Consider the following 20,793-nt stretch of genomic DNA (forward strand, 5'->3'; position numbering starts at 1 on the left):
TTTGGGAAGCTGAAGCGGGTGGATCACCTGAGGTCAGGAGTTTGAGGCCAACCTTACCAACATGACAAAACCCCATCTCTACTGAAAATACAAAAATTAGCCAGGTGTGCCGGCCGGCGCCTGTAATGCCAGCTACTCAGGAGGCTGAGACATGAAAATAGCTTGAACCCAGGAGGTGGAGGTGGCAGTGAGCTGAGATCGAGCCATTACACTCCACCCTGGGGGACAGAGCGAGACTCCATCTCAAAAAAAAAGAAAAAAAATTGTGAGGATAGAGTGACTCACAGACCCCAAGAATAGGAGTGTACCTGAGCCCAGGAATAATTGAAGCCTGGAACCCAAATGTCATTAAGATTCTTGCTCTTGGCCAGGCGCAATGGCTCACACCTCTAATCCCAGCACTTTGGGAGGCCGATGTGGGTGGATCATGAGGTCAGGAGATCAAGACCATCCTGGCTAACATGGTGAAACTCCATCTATAATAAAAATACAAAAAGTTAGCCAAGCATGGTGATACTCAACCTGTAACCCCAGCTATTCAAGAGGCTGAGGCAGAAGAATCGCTTGACCCCGGAGGCAGAGATTGCAGTTAGCCAAGATCACACCATTGCACTCCAGCCTGGGCGACATAGCAAGACTCCATCTCAAAAAAAAAAAAAAAAAAGGTTTCCATATAAAGAAAGATGCAGACAAAATCATATGTCGAGTATAGTCAAGGAGTTTAATAGATCAAAATCGGGTAGACCTTTCTTCAAGATTTAGGTAGTCACACTTGAAATTATTAAGCTGCCTTGGAAAAAACAGGCTGTGTAAACTAAGTTTCTGATATAAGACGTTGTGGGTTGAATTGTTTCCCCAAAAAAAGTATGTTAAGATCCCAACCCCTAGTACGTCAAAAAGTGGACTTAATTGAAAACAGGCTCATTGCAGATGTAATTAAAGACGAGTTCATACTGGAGTAGAGTGGGCCCTAATCCAGTATGACTAGTATATTTAAGAAAAGAGACACATAGGAGAAAATGGCCATGTGATGACAGAGGCAGAGATTGGATGAATCTACAGCCAGGGATTGCCGGCAAACAACAGAAGCTAGAAAAGTCAAAGAAGGATTCTCCATTAACTTAAAAATCACAAGATCTACAAGTTTGGAAATGGAAACTTTATTTCTTGTAAAGGGTTACAGCCTACAAGGTGGCCATCCTGCAGACTGGAAAGTATAACCTCCAGCAGAGCCCAGAGACAGGCACTTTGGAGGAGAAGGGATTGGGGTAGGAGCTTTATGCTGAACGGTTGGGTAAGCATTCATATTCAAAAGGTTACAGGAGGAGCTATGAATATTCACAGAGGTACTTGTTTTAGTCTGTTCTCACATTGCTGTAAAGAGCTACCTGTTGGTCAAGCATGGTGGCTCACACCTACAATCCCAGCACTTTGGGAGGCCGAGGCGGGTGGATCACCTGAGGTTGGGAGTTCAAGACCAAGTTTCTCCGCTAACAATACAGAATCAGCCAGTCGTGGCGAAGCATGCCTGTAATCCCAACTACTTGGGAGGCTAAGGCAGGAGAATCACTTGAACCCAGGAAGCAGAGGTTGCAGTGAGCCAAGATCATGTCATTGCACTTCAGCCTGGGCAACAAGAGTGAAATTCCATCTTAAAAAAGAAAGAGCTACCTGTGACGGTGATTTATAAAGGAAAGAGGTTTAATCTGCTCATGGTTTTGCAGGCTGTACAGGCTTCTACTTCAGAGAGGCCTCAGAAAATTTAATTATGGTGGAAGGCAAAGGGGAAGCAAGCACTTATTCACATGGCCAGCAGGAGAGAGAGAGAAGATGAGCGAAGGGAAAAATTCTACACACTTTCAAACATCCAGATCTTGTGAGAACTCACTATCATGAGAACAGTGAGGGGGGAACCCACCCCCATGATCCGATCACCTCCCACCAGGTCCCTTCCCCAACGCTGGAAGTTACAATTCAACATGAGATTTGGGTGGGAACACAGAGCCAAATGATATCAGTAGTCCTGATGCATGCATATTGGCCAAACATGCAGGTAATATACAACTTGTGTTCGCTTTGGAGTGGAGACTTAACATTTCAATGTATTATAATTAGGCCCTGTATATCAAAAGATCTTTTTAGGATATGAAGGACTCAAGTGCTCAGCATCTGTAAACAGGCCAGAGCCAGTCCCTGGTAGGTGGTCCTTTTTTTTTTTCCTCCAAAGAAACATGGCCTTGCAGTTCAGTGGCACAATCAGGTCATTGCATCCTTGAACTCCTGGATTCAAGGTATCCCACTACAGGTGGGTGCTACCACGCCCAGCCAATTTTCTTTTCTTTTCTTTTTGTTTTAATAGAAACGGAGTCTCAACATCTTGCCCAGGCTGGGCTTGAACTCTTGGGCTCAAGTGATCCTCCTTCCTTGGCCTCCCAAAGTGCTGTGATTACAAGCATGAGCCACCACACCAGCCTGGTGGTCTTATCAGGAGAAAGTTACTGAAATCAGTCTCTCATCCAAAGCTCTAGCTATAGCTTGTGGAACGGGGCCAGTTAGTGTCTGTTGATGAGCTACAATTGTTTTAATATTCCTTATCTGGATGCCAGTGCTTGTTTAGCTGCTAGAGAGAAAGAAAAACCTGTGGCAGTTAGGAATCGTTTATTCTTTAAGTGTAGGAGTGAGTGACTTAACCCTTGCCTAGCATGGCCTTAACTCCCATTTATAATTTGGTATCTTATTGCCACTCTAATCCATCAGTTTTAGGATCTCTATTTTAACATTTATGCTGGCCAGTTATTGTATCTAAAGTGCAAAAGGGAGCGGGTATAACGAGAGTTGTCTGACCTCCCATCCCCTCAGGGCCAGAAACTTGGTTTTTAAGATTTTTCTGGGGTCCCCTTGGCCAAGAGGAGGTCTATTCAGTTGGCAGGGAGCTCAGGATTTAATTTTAATTTACATCCCCTATAGGTTTCAGAGAGGGAATGGCCCTGCCAACATCTTCATTTTGGACTTCTATCCTCCAGAAAACTATTAGAGAATAAATTGTTTTAAACTATCCAAGTTTGTATCCTTAGGAAAATAATACAGAAGTGTTAGGAAATCTGATGTTTATTTTGTTACAGAAGAGATAGTTAATAGATGGGGATAGTACTGAGTGACATTCAAGAATAGTCAGGCCGGGCACAGTGGCTCATGCCTGTAATCCCAGCACTTTAAGAGGCTGAGACAGGCGGATCACAAGGTCAGGAGTATGAGACCAGTCTGGCGATGGTGAAACCCCGTCTCTACTAAAAATACAAAAATTATCCAGGTGTGGTGGCACACACCTGTAGTCCCAGTACTAGGGAGGCTGAGGCAGGAGAATTGCTTGAACTGGGAGGTGGAGGTTGCAGTGAGCCGAGATTGTACCACTGCACACCAGCCTGGGAGACAGAGCAAGACTCCATCTCAAAAAAACAAAAAAAGAATAGCCTGAGAATTGATCACCTTGATTATCTTTTCTCCCTCACTTTAAGTAGTTTAAACCATGAAACATACGCTTATCAGGACTTTCTTAACTGCTTGCCAATTTGTCCTCCTAGTTGCTCCTCTAAATTGTTTAAGTGTGTGTCAGTATTTATCTCCTAAAACGTATAGGCAATAGCCTAAGAATTGAGTGCTCAGAAAAACTTAGCTGATTTTTCTGTGAAATGCAGGAAACCACTCAATCTTTGAAAATTTATTTTATTTATATAGCACTTAAGCCTTGAAAGTATAATTAATGTTGCCAGTAGAGGACCTTTATAATAATGTTTTTAAGACTAATATAATCTTTGTCAATAATCACAGTTAGATGGAAGTCATCTAAGGTAAGCCGAGTTATCTCTGACCCTAAATTCTTGTTTTTCCAACCAAACGAAGAAAAATTTCAAGGATGTGCTCAAGGGCAGCATTATGAGCAGTATGATTAATGTTAGGAAACTATTGGCTGAGCCTTACAGAGTCTTCCATAGCAAAAATATGTTAAATTTATCTGGGGTTTGGAAGAAATAGTCTGCTATGGAGTGAATTTGACAACTCGAGGGCATGTCCTCTCTTGGAAAATATTTCATCAAGATTTGAAAAGATTTTGCCATCAAAATGGAAAGCCACAGGAGCAGTTGCGTAGATAGAAATTCCCTTCAACTTGAAAGGCATGAGCTTTTAACTAAGGAAAATAATCTGGAGAAATGGCACTATTTATCTCACAGTTCTTTTATATCCCAGCTGGTATGGCCACATTCAACCTAGAGAGCGTGATAAGCTCCCCCTGGACCTTACCATCTAATAAGAGATGGTAGGATACAATGAATCCCACCATGTGCCACACTGAAAGGCAGCAGAGGGCAGCAGGAGAGCCTTGAGCTTCACCTTGGGCTGGAAGTCAGAATCTAGCACTGCTTCCTCCAACTAGCTGAGCACATTTTATATCCTTTTTCTTTTTTTTTTACTTTATTTTTTACATTTCATATCTAATGTGCTTTTTTTTTTCTTTCTTTCTTTCTTTCTAAAAAAGAAACACAAGATTTTGCCATGTTTGCCAGGCTGGTCCTGAACTCCTGAGCTCAAGGCAATCCTTCTGCCTCCGCCTCCCAAAGTGCTGGGATTACAGGTGTGAGCCACTGTGGGTGGCTTTTGTTTTGTTTTGTTTTTTGTTTTTCAGACAGGGTCTCACTCTGTCACCCAGGCTGGAGTGCACTGGCAAGATCTCAGCTCACTGCAGTCTTGACCTCCTGGGCTCAAGCAGTTCTCCCACCTCAGCCTCCGGAGTAGCTGGGACTACAGGCATGCACCACCACACTCATCTATGTTGTAAACTTTTTTTTTTTAAACGGAGTCTCACTCTGTCACCCTAGTGATTAAACTAGTTAACTGTCTTTTTGAGTATCAAAAAACCAATCTGATCACTGGCTTGTACTCTTCATATGAGAATATGTTAAATATAATTATAATTGGGTTCAAGACTATAACTTCTGAGAAATGTTTATTTACATAGCAAATGAACAAATATTGTGCCTGTTACATGTCAACAGAACTTTAAGCTAGAAGTATTATGTTCACGTCCTTTTTGTTTTTTTAATTCATGACCACCAGTAAATCCTTGGACATTCCCACCCACCACCTTTGCTAAAGGGAATAATTGCCACCTCCCTCAGAGGGTTGCAGTGAAAATTAAAAGAGATAATAGATGTGAAAGTGCTTTATAATGTTTCAAGTGGCAAACACACATAAGGGATTATTGTAGTAGGAAATGGTGTCTTCCAAAGAGTAATCATTTAGACAATGTTATAAACTTAATAAATTATTGGTTTCCATATTCAAACCATGACAAGTTCCTGTAGCCACAGTGAGACGGAAGAAACTAATAATTTAGTATTTTTAGTTGATGTGTTTTGTTTTGTTTTTTAGTTTTGGGGTGTTTTGTTTTGTTTTGGTTTTGAGACAGGGTCTTGCTCTGTCACCCAGGCTTGAATGTAGTGGCATGATCTCTGGCTCACTGCAACCTCCGTCTCCTGGGTTCAAGCGATTCTCCTGTCTCCGCGTAGCTGGGATTACAGGCGCGCGCCACCACGCCTGGCTAACTTTTTGTATTTTTAGTAGAAACGGGGTTTCGCCATGTTGCCCAGGCTGGTCTCCAACTCCTCACCTCAAGTGATCCGCCTGCCTCGGCCTCCCAAAGTGCTGGGATTATAGACGTGAGCCACTGCGCCAGGCCGCTGATGTGGAAATATTAATTTCACATCCCATAGAGGAATATACAGTGTTTTTGGAGTTTATATTTTAAAGTCATTGTAACGGTGAACTGTCTAGAAATTCAATCATTGTCTGGAGATTTTCTTACGATTCTGAGCATCACGCAGTGCGCTAATGGAAGGCTGAGGCTACCCCTGCGCTCCTTGCATTTGTAAGAAACTTCCCGCTATCCTCCCCTCTCCTAGGAAAGCTAATGGAATGCGTGAGATAAAGTGGGTTCAGATTACATCCAGCGTGATAAACTGTGTCCTTATCTTAATCTCGTCCAATTCTCAAAACATTTCCAGCGTGCTGTGAGGAGATACATTCAGTGGTACAGAACGAGTCAGGCAGGCGACGGCGACTTATAGGTTCCCCATCCCTTTTCTGAGATGCCGCGGTCAGCTCTCGAGACTTCAGGGAAAGCAACAGAGCTGGAGATGGGTTAGGGGAGGATGGTGAGGACTACAAAGGTCTCCCCACCTCCCGGGGGCCGCGGAGGCGGGGCTGGATGAAGGTCGACGTGCCTTCTCCGGGCGGGGCGCTGCCAGGCTCTCAGCCTCACTGTGGAAGGGCAGCCTGCGCCTGGGTACGGAGCCTGCTGCGCGGCGGACAGCGGGCGCGATGTATCTCCGCAGGGCGGTCTCCAAGACCCTGGCGCTGCCGCTGAGGGCGCCCCCCAACCCCGCACCGCTCGGGAAGGACGGTGAGTAAGGAGATCTAGCCCGGAGAGGAGGACGGGCGCCTAGGGTGCAGATTTCGCCCGCGCCCGGGTACCGGCCGGCACCCAGTTGGCCAAACCCGACCCAGAGCAGCAGAAGCCTGGATTGGAGGTCGAGGAGAACGGAGGAGACTCCCGGGAAGACGTCCCGAAGCTTCTGCAGGCTTTGGAAGTAGGGAACTTTCCGGTGTGCCTCTGAGTCCAGATTAGCTGGGTTCGCATCCTGATCTTGGACAAATGGCTTAACCTGTTTCCTCATCTATAAAATGAGGGCGATAATAGTTTTGCTTTTTAATGAGTTAATGTTTGGTTAAAAGCACTTAGAAACGTGCCTGGCTGACAAAGTTGTAGCATACCACTTTTATTGTTAGAGGCACTATTCGCTCTCCAACCTCCTGAGGAAGCAGAGGAAGGGTGGGAATGAGCCGGCCCTGTAAGCATTGGGAGGCAGAGAAGCAGGGCCCGCTCAGTGGACACTGGGCGAATGTTCGTGGGGTAAATAAATCTAACCCTCGGCAGGGTCTCAGCAGCCTGAACCCCGCGAGCGCCTGGCTCTGAGATCCACAACCCCCAAAAAGGAAGCGGCCTTCGGGGCACTTTCCTTTGAGGTTGCAGGTCGTCCTGCAGCTGCTTGGCTCTGTCCAAATATCGACACCTTTGGATCTGGGGATGCGCGAGAAAAAGCAGGGTACTCAGAAATTAACTAAAGGGGGAGTTTCAGTGTGAACTGGAAGCTTATTAAATAAAAATGGACGTATAGAAAAGCGCCTCGTATAGTGCCTGGAACATAGTAGGTGCTTAGCAGGTGTGAGCAAGGAAGATTGTTTTTCTTCCCAGCAGCCTGCGGCTCTGGGACCAGGCTTGCGCTCCGGGGCGGTTCAGCCCCAGCCGCCTTTCCCTAGTCCCCATCCGTCACCCCTCTCTCTTCCACTCCCGATTGGGGAACGGTTCTTAGACAACATCGTGAAGCGTTTTTAATGCTGTCTTCGCTTCCCCTCGCTTTCTGAGGCTTCCGAGGTAATTTTAGCCCAGAGTATCCGGCCGGAGAAAAAGACGTGCGCGGAGAATTCCATGGGCCGATTTTTTTCACGTTGATTGGGCCTCTGTTGGTGGTGGTGGGAGAGAAGGACGAGGTCTAACCAACTCGCTTTATTTTTCTTTTAAAATGCTGGTGGGAGGAAGTTACCCCTCAAGTATCAGAAACAAGACGTCTTCGTTTTCCTAGATCTTTATTGTCTTTATTTTTCTAGACCTTTATACCAAATAATATAGAGCTTTTAAATATATATATATCTCTCTCCTGATGAAGTAGGGAGATTTTAAACTTCGTAATATAACGGGACTGCTCTGTAGGGAATGGGGAGAAAGATTAGTCCTCTGACCGTGGCCTTTCGTTTTATCTGTCTGCGTTCCCCACCGACAACGTGCGCGCCTGCACGCACACACAAACACACACACACGCACTATTTTTTGTAGCTGCAGAAATTCCAAATAATTTTCTTCCCAATTTGCGGCAAAATAGAAGTAGTTTAAAAATTTTAAATACGTATCTAGCAATGCTGCTTGCAAAGGTACTGGTCTTTCTCTAATTTTCAACTAAATACTATTTTTGCAGCACTTAAAATGTAAGAACTATTATTGACTGGAAACAAATTTGTCTTCTGTCGTGGACATTAATCTTTTGTTGATACTTTCTACTTTGATGAAAAATAAATTTTTTTCAGTTTCATTGAAGGAAAAATTTTTAACTGTGTCTCATCACATTTTGTTCTCTCCTTTTTGCTTTTAAAAGGGTAATTTTTTTTTTTTTTTTTTTTGAGACGGAGTTTCACTCTTTTTGCCCAGGCTGGAGTGCAATGGCCTGATCTCGGCTCACCACAACCTCCGCTCACCACAACCTCCGCCTCCCAAGTCCAAGTGGTTCTCCTGCCTCAGCCTCCCAAGTACCTGGGATTACAGGCATGCACCACCACGCCCAGTTAATTTTGTATTTTTAGTAGAGACGGGGTTTCTCCATGTTGGTCAGGCTGGTCTTGAACTCCCGACCTCAGGTGATCCTCCTGCCTCGGCCTCCCAAAATTCTGGGATTACAGGTGTGAGCTACTGAGCCCAGCCTTAAAAGGGTAATTTTTAATGAATAAATAAGTTTATAATAGATAATTGGGGGAAAAACAGGTAAAATAGGAAATGGAATTCACCTGTAATCCCACCACTCAGTGAACACAACTAGTTACATTTTAGTATATTTAGTTTTCCAAACCGTTTTTTTGCCTCATTCCTTCCTTATGCACATTATTTCCACAAATCTGGGATAGTCCCATACAGAGTATTTTGCTATGACTTTTCACCTAATACATTGTAAATATTTTCTCACATAAGTAAATATTGTTCTGCAAGTTATGTCTATTTGTTTCACATTGTATGAATGTGCTTAAATTTGTCTAATTAATCCTTATTGAAAATTTCTCATTTCATTGTCTTTTTAAGTAACTTGTCCATCATTATATTTGTATTTAAGTCTATTTAAATCTCTGATAATTTTAGTTCTATTTAAAAAATATTTCTGATATTTTTGTCTGTTTGAGAAATATGAAGGCTGTATATTCCCTGTTTGATCACAGATGTACTTTTAAGCCATCAGAAGTCCCACCACAAGTCAAAGCCATAACCTCTTCTCATAGCCTTTGGGGCACATTAGAAGGAAAAAAATTTTTTTCCAAGAAATGGCCATTTATATCCAAACTAAGAACATAAACAGGAAATCATTGTGATTTTGCTACTATGAAGGTTTGTAAGCAGTGCAAATGTCTTAAGATTTGCCCTGTGCAAATCATAGTCTTCCACTAGTCCCTGTACCCCTATACTTTATGTTAGGCCACATCAAATTGCAGGTTGGACATGCTTAATCTGAAAATCTAAAACCCAAAATGCTCCAAAATTAGAAACTTTCTGAGCACTGACATGATGCCACAAGTAGAAAATTTTACATATAAGTACTTAACACAAACTTTGTTTCATGCACAAAATTATTCAAAATATTGTATAAAATTACCTTCAGGCTACGTGTGTAAGGTATATATGAAACATAAATGAATTTTGTGTTTAGACTTAAGTCCCATCCCCAAGATATCTCATTATGTGTATGCATATATCTCAAAATAAAAAATATCCAAAACCCAAAACAATTCTGATCCCAAGCATTTTATTTTATTTTAATTATTTTTTTGGGACAGAATCTTACTCTGTTGCCCAGGCTGGAGTGCAGTGGTACAATCACAGCTCACTGCAGGACTCAAGCGATCTTCCTGCCTCAGCCTCCCGAAGGGGCTGGGACTACAGACGCATACCACCACTCTCAGCTAATATTATAAAATTTTTTTTGTAGAGATGGGGTTCACCACATTGCCCAGGCTGGTCTTGAAATCCTGGGCTCAAGTGATCCTCCCACCCCTGCCTCCCAAAATGTTGGGATTACAGGCATGAGCCACTCCACCCACCACTAGCATTTTAGATGAAGGATATTCATCCTGTACTTTGTACCTTCTGGGTCACAAAACGCTCATACACGTTACACCTTCTGCCTCCAGTGCCATTCTTCTTTCCCTTATTTATCTGACAAACTCTTATTTTCCTTCAAAACTCAGGTCTCTTCTATTATGACAGTTACCTTGGCCAACTAACTGAATTTTTTCTCTGCATGTAGCTTGACTTAGCACTTATTACATTTGCCATACAACATCACAATTATTTGTCTGTATGTTCATATCCTCCTTCTAGACTATGAATGACTTGAGACAAGGGACCTTGTCTGTCTTGTTCACGGTTGTATTCTTAATGCTTCTAACAGTTCCAAATACATAGTAGATGCTCAGTTGTGTTAGTTGAAAGAATACATAAATGTCTTTATGTCTTTATCTTTAAAATAAAGAATTTGAGTTGTATATACTTTAAGCTCCTTCCAACTTTGAGTTTATTGTAAAAATTTCAATTCCAGGGCATTATAGGATATGCAAATGTTAGTACTACAAAATAAATATGTTTAAATATAATAATATAGTACTTTTATCTGTTTCTGTTAGTTTATACAGAATTATACTTCTATTTCAGATACAACCTTGTGGCAACATTTGGCTTAAAAACCTTTATATGCCCATCTTTGCTTTATAAGAGAAAAATTGAGATTTCTTTCTATATCTACATTTGTATTACAGATTTATAGAAATATGATGATTTCAACATAAATGCTTGATTTAACATATAAATACAAATTGTATTACATTTTAGGTATAAACATACTGAATTCATTATAAAATTATCATTTTCATTGAATCCTGTAGTGGAGTACATATAGTACATGGCTTTCTTTTGCTAATGTACACTTCATTTGGCTGTTAAAATTGTTTAGAGCTTTTGTCATTTCTCCTTACCCACACCTGCACCCCTTCCAAGAAGGCATGATGGTCAGCATCAAGATGACAGGTTTCATGAGTGTTTATCAAATTAGATTGGGAGAATGTCAAGTGGAATTATTACCCAGCCTTGTAATACCGTATTCCCTTAAGCTAAAATCACTTGATGTTAATGATTCTAGGTTCACTGAGGAGAAAAATTTTAAAAGATGTAATTATTTAAAATAGTTTTGCTCAAGTAGTAAAGCTAACTGTGTTTAAACGTTGTTTTCCTAGCATCTCTGCGCCGGATTTCATCTAACAGATTCCCTGGATCATCTGGATCAAATATGATTTATTATCTGGTTGTAGGCGTCACAGTCAGTGCTGGTGGATATTATGTAAGTGATTATACAACCACAGTGCTCAAGAATTCATGTATTTTACAACTCATGGTAAAGCTCAAAGCAATGTCGAGATCAGGACATGGGATTAATTAAATATACAACATAGCAATAGATTTAAGTGTCATTAAGCATATACATCTGAAAAATACCTTGCAATCATTAGAAATACAGGGTTTTCCTAAGAATGTATTAACTAGACTATTATGAAGGTTCTTCATTTTTGTTTATTTTTAAATTTTATTTCATTTGAACCTCAGCTTTCTAAATTATGAAGATTTTTGTATGTGTAAAGTCAGCATTTCTTAATACCATTAATATGGATGATTTTCAGTAAAAATAATGTTATTACAAATGCTAATAATGATAGCTGATACTTGAGTGTTTATCATATGCCAGACTCCTGGATCATTTAATGATTAGAACAATTCTATAAGGTAGGCACTATTATTAACATTTTAAAATAACTATTTTGAAAGATTAACTTAAAAATTAATATAGGAGCTGGGCGCAGTGGCTCACACCTGTAATCCCAGCACTTTGGGAGGCTGAGGCAGGTGGATTACCTGAGATCAGGAGTTTGAGGCCAGCCTGGCCAACATGGTGAAACCCTATCTCTACTAAAAATACAAAAATTAGCCAGTGTGGTGGTGCATCCTGTAATCCCAGCTACTCAGGAGGCTGAGACAGGAGAATCTCTTGAATTTAGGAGACTGAGTTTGCAGTAAGCCGAGATCACACCATGGCATTCCAGCCTGGATGACAGAGTGAGACTCTGTTTCCAAAGAAAAAAAAAAAAAATTAATATAACTATTTAAAAAATTAATAGTCTTTTTTAGAGCAGTTTTAGGTTTACAAAATAATGAGCAGAAAGTACAGAAACGTCCATATACCCCCTCACACCCCCTCCTCCTTTCCCATATTAAAATCTTGCATTGATGTGGAATATTTGTTAAAACTGACAAGCCAATATTGATATATTATTGTTAACTAAAGTCCAGGGTTTACATGAGGATCCACTCTTTGCGTTGTATATTCTGTTTTTACAAATATATTACAATATCATACAGAATAAATTATAGTATCATACAGAGTAGTTTCATCACCCTAAAAATCCCTCTACTCCACCTACTCATTTCTCCCCCTCTCCTCCCAATCTTTTTACTGTCTCCATAATTTTGTTAGTTTTAAATTTTCACACAGTTTTATTATTTGAAAAATTCATATTTGTTCATAAGTTTTTAAAAAATGTAACATAGATATATATAAAATAAAAAGTATATTTTCCTTCCCAGTCCCCATGTTAATTCCCTCCAGGTAACCACTGTAAGACAAAGGTTTTAATAGTGAGATTTTGGGACTAAAATAACAGACATTTTTTAGGTAAGTAAGATAAGCCTGTTGAGTCATTCACCATTTTGTCATAAACTTTCTAAATCAAAATATAATCTTTATTAAGAATAAAAGTAGGCCAGGCATGGTGGCTCACACCTGTAATCTCAGCACTTTGGGAGGTCAAGGTTGGTGGATCACCTGAGGTCAGGAGTTCAAGACCAGCCTGGCCAACATGGTGAAACCTCATCTCTACTAAAACACAAAAATTAGCCAGGCGTGGTGGCAGGTGCCTGTAATCCCAGCTACTCCGGAGGCTGAGGCAGGAGATCACTTGAACCCAGTAGGTAGAGTTTGCAGTGAGCTGAGATCGTGCCACTGCACTCCAGCCTGGGCGAGACAGCCAGACTCTGTCTCAAAAAAAAAAAAAAAAAAAAAAGAATAAAAGTAGTGCAGTCGCTCATGCCTGTAATCCCAGCACTTTGGGAGGCTTGAGTCCAGGAGTTTGAGTCTAGCCTGGGCAACATAGTGAGACCTCATTTCTACAAAAAAATTTAAAACTTAGCCCAGCGTGGTGGTGTGCACCTGTGGTCCTAGGTACTTAGGAGGCTGTGATGGGAGGATCGCTTAGGAAGTTAAGGGAAGTTAAGGTTGCAGTGAGCCGAGATTGCACTACTGCACTCAAGCCTGGGCAACAGAACAAGACCCTGTCTTAAAAAAGAAAAAAAGAAAAAGAATAAAAGTAGAGCCTGGAGTGGTGGCTCATGCCTGTAATTCCAGCACTTTGGAGGCCAAGGCAGGAGAATTGCTTGAGGTCAGGAGTTTCAGACCAGCCCGGCCAACATAGCGAGACCCCATCTCTACAAAAAATGTTAAGAAAGAATAAAAGTAGAGGCCAGGTGCGGTGGCTCAAGCCTGTAATCCCAGCACTTTGGGAGGCCGAGACGGGCGGATCACGAGGTCAGGAGTTCGAGACCATCCTGGCTAACACGGTGAAACCCCGTCTCTACTAAAAAATACAAAAAACTAGCCGGGCGAGGTGGCGGGCGCCTGTAGTCCCGGCTACTCGGGAGGCTGAGGCAGGAGAATGGCGTAAAAACCCGGGAGGCAGAGCTTGCAGTGAGCTGAGATCCGGCCACTGCACTCCAGCCTGGTCGACACAGCGAGACTCCGTCTCAAAAAAAAAAAAAAAAAAAGTAGAATAAGCAGAAATTCTTTGTAAACTATGAGTACACAGTCACTATATTTTGGTTTGGTCCTACAACAATATGAATAAAGGCAGGCCGGGCGCAGTGGCTCACACCTGTAAACCTAGAACTTTGGGAGGCCAAGGCAGGATCACGAGGTCAGGAGTTCAAGACCAGCCTGGCCAAGAAATGGTGAAATCCCCTTTTTTTTTTTTTTTTTTTTTTTTTTTTGAGGCGGAGTCTCGATCTGTCGCCCAGGCTGGAGTGCAGTGGCGCGATCTCGGCTCACTGCAAGCTCCGCCTCCCGGGTTCCCGCCATTCTCCTGCCTCAGCCTCCCGAGTAGCTGGGACTACAGGCACTGCCACCACGCCCGGCTAATTTTTTTGTATTTTTAGTGGAGACGGGGTTTCATTGTGTTAGCCAGGATGGTCTGGATCTCCTGACCTCGTGATCCGCCCGTCTCGGCCTCCCAAAGTGCTGGGATTACAGGCTTGAGCCACCGCGCCCGGCCGTGAAACCCCATTTTTACTAAAAATACAAAAATTAGCCGGGCTTGGTGGCGGGCATCTGTAATCCCAGCTACTCTGGAGGCTGAGGCAGAGGTTTGCTTCAAACTGGGAGATGGAGGTTGCAGCGAGCCAAGACTGCACCACTGCACTCCAGCCTGGGTGACAGAGTGAGACTCTGTCTCAAAAAAAAAAAAAAAAAAGAAATATGAATAAAGGGATGTTTAGTCATAACTAGAAGCAGTTTCATAGACTATGTAAGACGGCCAAACCAAACCAAAATACATATTCTAATCCTCAGAAACTTATTTTTATTTTATTTTATTTATTTATTTATTTAATTTATTTATTTATTTATTTATTTTTGAGACGGAGTCTCCCTCTCGCCCAGGCTGGAGTGCAGTGGCGCGTTCTCAGCTCACTGCAAGCTCCACCTCCCGGGTTCACGCCATTCTCCGGCCTCAGCCTCCCGAGTAGCTGAGACTACAGGCGCCCGCCACCACACCCGGCTGATTTTTTGTACTTTTAGTAGAGACGGGGTTTCACCGTGGTCTCGATCTCCTGACCTCGTGATCCGCCCACCTTGGTCTCCTAAAGTGCTGGGATTACAGGCTTGAGCCATCGTGCCCAACCCAGATTTTTTTTTTCTTTTTTCTTTTCTTTTCTTTTCTTTTTCTTTTTCTTTTTTTTTTTCTTTTGAAACGGAGTTTCACTCTTGTTGCCCAGACTGGAGTGCAATGGCACGATCTTGGCTCATCGCAACCTCTGCCTCTAGGGTTCAAGTGATTCTCCTGCCTCAGCCTCCCAAACAGCCGGGATTACAGGCATGCACCACCACACCTGGCTAATTTTGTATTTCTAGTAGAGACGGAATTTCTCCATGTTGGTCAGGCTGGTCTCAAACTCCGGACCTCAGGTGATCTGCCAGCAACCTCCCAAAGTGCTGGGATTATAGGTGTGGGCCAGTGTGCCTAGCCCCGACATTACAGACTTACTATTTTCACAGCATATTTTTTATTTATTATTATTATACTTTAAGTTCTAGGGTACATATGCACAACGTGCAGGTTTGTTACATATGTATACATGTGCCATGTTGGTGTGCTGCACCCATTAACTCGTCATTTACATTAGGTATATCTCCTAAAGCTATCCCTCCCCCCTCCCCCTACCCCACGACAGGCCCCAGTGTGTGATGTTCCACATCCTGTGTCCAAGTGTTCTCATTGTTCAATTCCCACCTATGAGTGAGAACATGTACAGCATAATTTTTATACTGTAAAATTGTTTGTAATTAAGTAGTACAATTTTTAAATAAGGTATTTGGTTTCTGATTATTAAAAATTTAGAAGACACTATATATAAATAAATTTTAGAAATCTATCATCTTACCATTAAAAGTTAAACCACTACCAACATTTTTTAAAAAGCTAAATTAATATAAACAATAGTAACTGAATAATGAGATTTTCATTTTTTAATATCATTTTCCAATATGAACACAGGCCAAAGAAGACTACTTAAATATAAAATGAAAGGAAGCCTGCACATTTCGTCTATGATTAAAATAGCTTCCGAATACTCTCTCTTTCTTTCCTTTTTTCCTTCTTTCTCCCTTTTCTCTCTTTTCTCTCCTTTCTCTCCTTTCTCTCTTTCTTTCTTTCTTAGATGGAGTCTTACTCTGTTGCCCAGGCTGGAGTGCAATGGCGCTATCTCGGCTCACTGCAACCTCCACCTCCTGGGTTCAAGCGATTCTCTCACCTCGGCCTTCTGAATAGCTAGGGCTACAGGTGTGTGCCACCGCACCTGGGTGTTTTTGTATTTTTAGTAGAGATGGGGTTTCACCATCTTGGTCAGACTGGTCTCAAACTCCTGACCTCAGGTGATCCACCTGCCTTGGCCTCCCAAAGTGCTGGGATTACAGGCATGAGCCACCGCGCCTGGCCTGATTCCAGTTTTTGACTATTACAAATAAAGGTACCATGAACATTTGTGTACAGGTTTTCATGTGAACCTAGATTTCCATTTCTCAAGGATAAATGTTAGAGAATATTTGTATATGCCTGTCAGGATATTCTGGTTGTAGCATAATTTCCTTTTTTTCCTTTTTAGTTATCTTTGGCTAAGATAGTGCATTTATTTCCTTCCCTTTTAAAAAAATTTTTATTTTAGGTTATGGGGTACATGTGCAGGTTTGTTAATAGGTAAATTGTGTGCCATGGGGGTTTGATGTACAGATTGTTTTATCACCCAGGTAGTAAGTATGATACTCAATAGGTAGTTTTTCTCTCCTCACCCCCTGTCTCACCTTTCTTCCTTTTTAAAGCATTCAATTTAATAACAAAGGTTTCCAAAAGGGAAGTAAAAGAGTAAGTGGTGTGCACTGGTTTCTCTTCTTTGCTACATTGGGATTATGGTTTAAACGTCTAATGGTGATTACAAGGAGACTTGAGTGTACCTTGTAATGTGTAATGTGGCATGACAAATCTTAAAGTTCAAGATATAAACCTAAGCATACATTTACTTTCAGGCTTACAAGACAGTCACATCAGACCAAGCCAAACACACAGAACATATAACAGATTTGAAAGAAAAAACAAAAGCAGAGATACATCCATTTCAAGGTAAATGAATTTCTTAATTTTTTATTTTTAATTATTTTTTGAGGCACTAATTTCCATCCGTTTAGTCTAGCAATGAACACTATTTGCTTTTGGCTTCTTTCCTAGCTTAATCCAGAATGACTCTGGGTATAAGTTCATTTAGAAAGAAAAAGCTCAACTGAAACCTGAAGAACACTGTTACACCTTTTGGATGCATGCATTTGACAAATGAACGTTTTACAGTTATATTGCTGACCAGTGACTTTTGACTTCTTGTGATAATATTACTTTCCGCTGCTCAGGCATCCACCCATGCAGGCATGAGCTTTCATTTTCCTCATTATTTAAAATAATAATATAACTAATTATCTTTCAGTTTGGGCTAAGATCACCTGTGTGCCTTTGTGCAAACAAGGTCCATTTGACACAACAGGATCAGTCGTGTATATTGAGTCCTTCATTTGATAAAATGGTGACCATGGGAACAGAAACTTTATATTTTCACTCTTTCGTTCCTTGCTTCCTACACTTCTTTCTCCCTCCCTCCCTCCCTGCATTCCTTCCCTCCTTCCCTCCCTCCTTTCCTTCCTTTCCTCCCTCCCTCCCTCCTTTCCTTCCTTTCCTGCCTTCCCTTCCCCCTTCCCTTCCCACTTCCCTCCATGGGTTCTCCCTCTGTCAACCAGGCTAGAGTGCAGTGGTGCAATCATAGCCTACTGCAGCCTTGAACTCCTGAGCTCCAGCAATCCTCCTATCACAGCCTCTCAAGCAACTAGAACTACAAGCATGCACCGCTATGCCCAGCAAGTTTATTTTTTATGTTTTGCAGAGACAGGGTGTCACTATGTTGCCCAGGCTGGTCGTCTTGATCTCCTGGACTCCTATGATCCCCTCCTGCCTCAGCCTCCCAAAGTGCTGGGATTACAGGCATGAGCCACTATGCCTAGCACCTTCTTGCTTTAATCCATACTTTTTTGCAAGCTATTATTATCAATTACTATGATCACTATTTAGGGATAGAGATATTAGGGGCTTATGAACCAGTTTTCACCTGTCATGACAATAAGAAGAAACAGAATATCATCAATACATATTATTGAATATAATCACGTGGTTATTTATAATACTAATAAAATAAGCATTTGCATAGAACTTTTTATTTTAATCCCCTTTTCATATACAGTATTGTAATTAATCTTTTTTTTTTTTTTTTTTTTTTTTTTGAGACGGAGTCTCGCTGTGTCGCCCAGGCTGGAGTGCAGTGGCCGGATCTCAGCTCACTGCAAGCTCTGCCTCCCGGGTTTTTACGCCATTCTCCTGCCTCAGCCTCCCGAGTAGCCAGGACTACAGGCGCCCGCCACCTCGCCCAGCTAGTTTTTTGTATTTTTTAGTAGAGACGGGGTTTCACCGTGTTAGCCAGGATGGTCTCGAACTCCTGACCTCGTGATCCGCCCGTCTCGGCCTCCCAAAGTGCTGGGATTACAGGCTTGAGCCACCGCGCCCGGCCTGTAATTAATCTTTACAATAGCCCTGTGCAGTAGATATTATGAATACCCTATTTTACAGATGACAAAAATGAGGTTGAGAGAGGATTAGTGATTTCTGAGTCACCAGCTAGGAACTTGGCTACTCTTCCATGCTATCTCATGAAAGGTGAATAGGGTAGCTGCTTATTTTTGTATTCTTCATCTTTGCCTAAGTAACATATTCAAGTGTATTTTTTTAAGTTCAAAGAGTTTACAGAAAAGCAGAACCCCCATTTTCCCTCCAAGAGGCAACCAATAAAACCAGTTTATTTGAATCCTCCTGGAGAGTTTTTGCAAATACAATTACGTAGGCATACAACTTACCCGCCTCCTGCTCCCCTCCCATTTTGCCCTAACAATACTAGCAGACTGTATACGTTGTTCTTTTTTTGCTGTTTCACTTGAGAGTCTACCTTGAAGACGGTTACACATCGGTGCATGTAGCTCTGTCTTACGTGTTTAAATGACCACAGTGTTTCATTGCCTTCCCGCGATCTTTAAATTAATACCTTGCTTAATGACTCATTCTTAAAGGTGAAAAGGAGAATGTTGCGGAAACTGAGAAAGCAAGTTCAGAAGCCCCAGAAGTACTTGCAGTGGAAGCCGAGGTGGTAGATGCTGAAGAAAGTCCCGGTGCTACAGTTGTGGTCATAAAAGAGGCATCTGCCTGTCCAGGTCACGTGGAGGCTGCTCCGGAGACCACAGCAGTCAGTGCTGAAACTGGGCCAGAGGTGACAGATGCAGCAGCAAGGGAAACCGCAGAAGTAAACCCTGAAACAACCCCAGAGGTTACAAATGCTGCCCTGGATGAAGCTGTCACCATCGATAATGATAAAGATACAACAGAGAACGAAAGCTCTGATGAATATGCTGAACTAGAAGAAGAAAATTCTCCAGCTGAGTCAGAGTCCTCTGCTGGAGATGATTTACAGGAGGAAGCCAGTGTTGGCTCTGAGGCTGCTTCCGCTCAAGGCTAATCTCCAGCTGGTAGACATTTCAGCAACAAATGCCATAGAGTGTCTGATAAGTGCTTTTGTGTTTTTAGTACACTTAGTTTACAAAAAAAAAAAGACATTTTCTAGAAAATGTTAATGTGTCTTGAAGATTTTTGGCATCCACTGATAGATTTTAGGACTGAGAGACTTGAGATTGTACATTTCTTATTACTCTTCTACTGTCTGAGATCAGAATATGACATTGCAGTAAAGAGCTTAAATAGTTTCATCTTTGGCTTTTTTTTTCCTAAACATTTTTCTTTTATCACTCTATCTCTGAATTGACATTTTATATGAGAGAAATTGAGCTATCCATACAACCTGTATTTACTTTAATTTTGCTATGCTTTTAGCTTACTTTATTGTATGGTATGTAGGTCTAAAATATAGTTTGAGTCAAATAAAATTAGAAAAGCTTTGGTGCTTCTACTTTTTTCACTAATATTTGCATGTACAAATAATACATATTAACATACACATACATAACATCACATGAGAAATGCAAGCTTTCGTAATATTATTGAAGAAACAGCATATAGTCTATGGAGAACCCTGCATATAACAATATGTATGCCCTCTCCCATCTATAGTACTTACAAAGGGAACTATGTAGATATTTTCTGTTTCAGTTCAGTTCAAACAATATTTATTGAGGATTAACACTTTGTGCCAGGAATCATTCATTCATTCACGTGATCAACAAATATTAGCTGAGCACTTACAACATAATAGGCATTGTTTTAAGTGTTCCCAGTTTATATTCTAGAGTGGAACCAGGTAACAAGACAAATGAGAAAATTATATAGTATATTAGATACTGATAAGTGCTAAGGATAAAAGTAATGAAAATAAAAGGATTGTGTTAGTTCGAGGTGGAAGTTGTAATTTTAGGTAGGATGGCTAAAAGAGGCCTTACTAGGAAGGTATCTTTTGCGTAGAAACCTGCAAGATATATAAGGGACCATCCAATGGTAGGAGTTAGGGGGATCTGCCAGGTAAGGGAACAGAAAAGGGCAAAGGATCTAAAACAGGATCATGCTGGGAATTTGAGAAATTGTGAGGTGGCCAGTGTGGCTAAAGTGGAGTGAAAAAGAGGGAGAGTAGCCAGAGATGGTCTCAGAGAGAAAGGGAGTGGGGAGGTGAGGTGGGCTAGATCATGCAGGGTCATGTAAGGTTTTGGCTATGGAGTAAGTTGGGAAATTGTAGTGGACACTGCCGACGCTCTGCCTAGATCCCCTTAATTGGGCTCCTTAACTGGGTACATTTATCCCCAGCTGCTATGGGTGTTATACCCCACGCACCACCATCACCATAGGCAGTTCACAACCAATGACTGACTGCCATAGTATTACAAAAGGTGACACCGACTCTGCAGTACAATT

General features: G+C 41.7%; 1 protein-coding gene across 1 annotated transcript; it reads left to right on the top strand.

Moving 5' to 3' along the window:
• The first annotated feature begins 6,054 nt into the window (after positions 1-6,054).
• Positions 6,055-19,828, top strand: MGAR (mitochondria localized glutamic acid rich protein). The gene is made up of 4 exons (XM_011760786.3): positions 6,055-6,457; positions 11,158-11,261; positions 16,821-16,914; positions 18,951-19,828. The coding sequence occupies exons 1-4, from the start codon at positions 6,376-6,378 to the stop codon at positions 19,391-19,393; spliced, it is 723 nt and encodes a 240-aa protein (XP_011759088.1). The 5' UTR covers positions 6,055-6,375; the 3' UTR covers positions 19,394-19,828.
• The last annotated feature ends 965 nt before the right edge of the window (positions 19,829-20,793 follow it).

This window comes from Macaca nemestrina, chromosome 3 (genome assembly GCF_043159975.1).
Source record: "Macaca nemestrina isolate mMacNem1 chromosome 3, mMacNem.hap1, whole genome shotgun sequence".
Classification (NCBI taxonomy): domain Eukaryota; kingdom Metazoa; phylum Chordata; class Mammalia; order Primates; family Cercopithecidae; genus Macaca; species Macaca nemestrina.

Excerpts from the sequence above, each read along its gene's own strand:
- MGAR (XM_011760786.3), top strand. The coding sequence starts at position 6,376 with ATGTATCTCCGCAGGGCGGTCTCCAAGACCCTGGCGCTGCCGCTGAGG. Across the intron at positions 6,458-11,157 it reads CGCACCGCTCGGGAAGGACG|CATCTCTGCGCCGGATTTCA; the intron begins GTGAGTAAGGAG and ends TTGTTTTCCTAG. Across the intron at positions 11,262-16,820 it reads TCAGTGCTGGTGGATATTAT|GCTTACAAGACAGTCACATC; the intron begins GTAAGTGATTAT and ends ATTTACTTTCAG.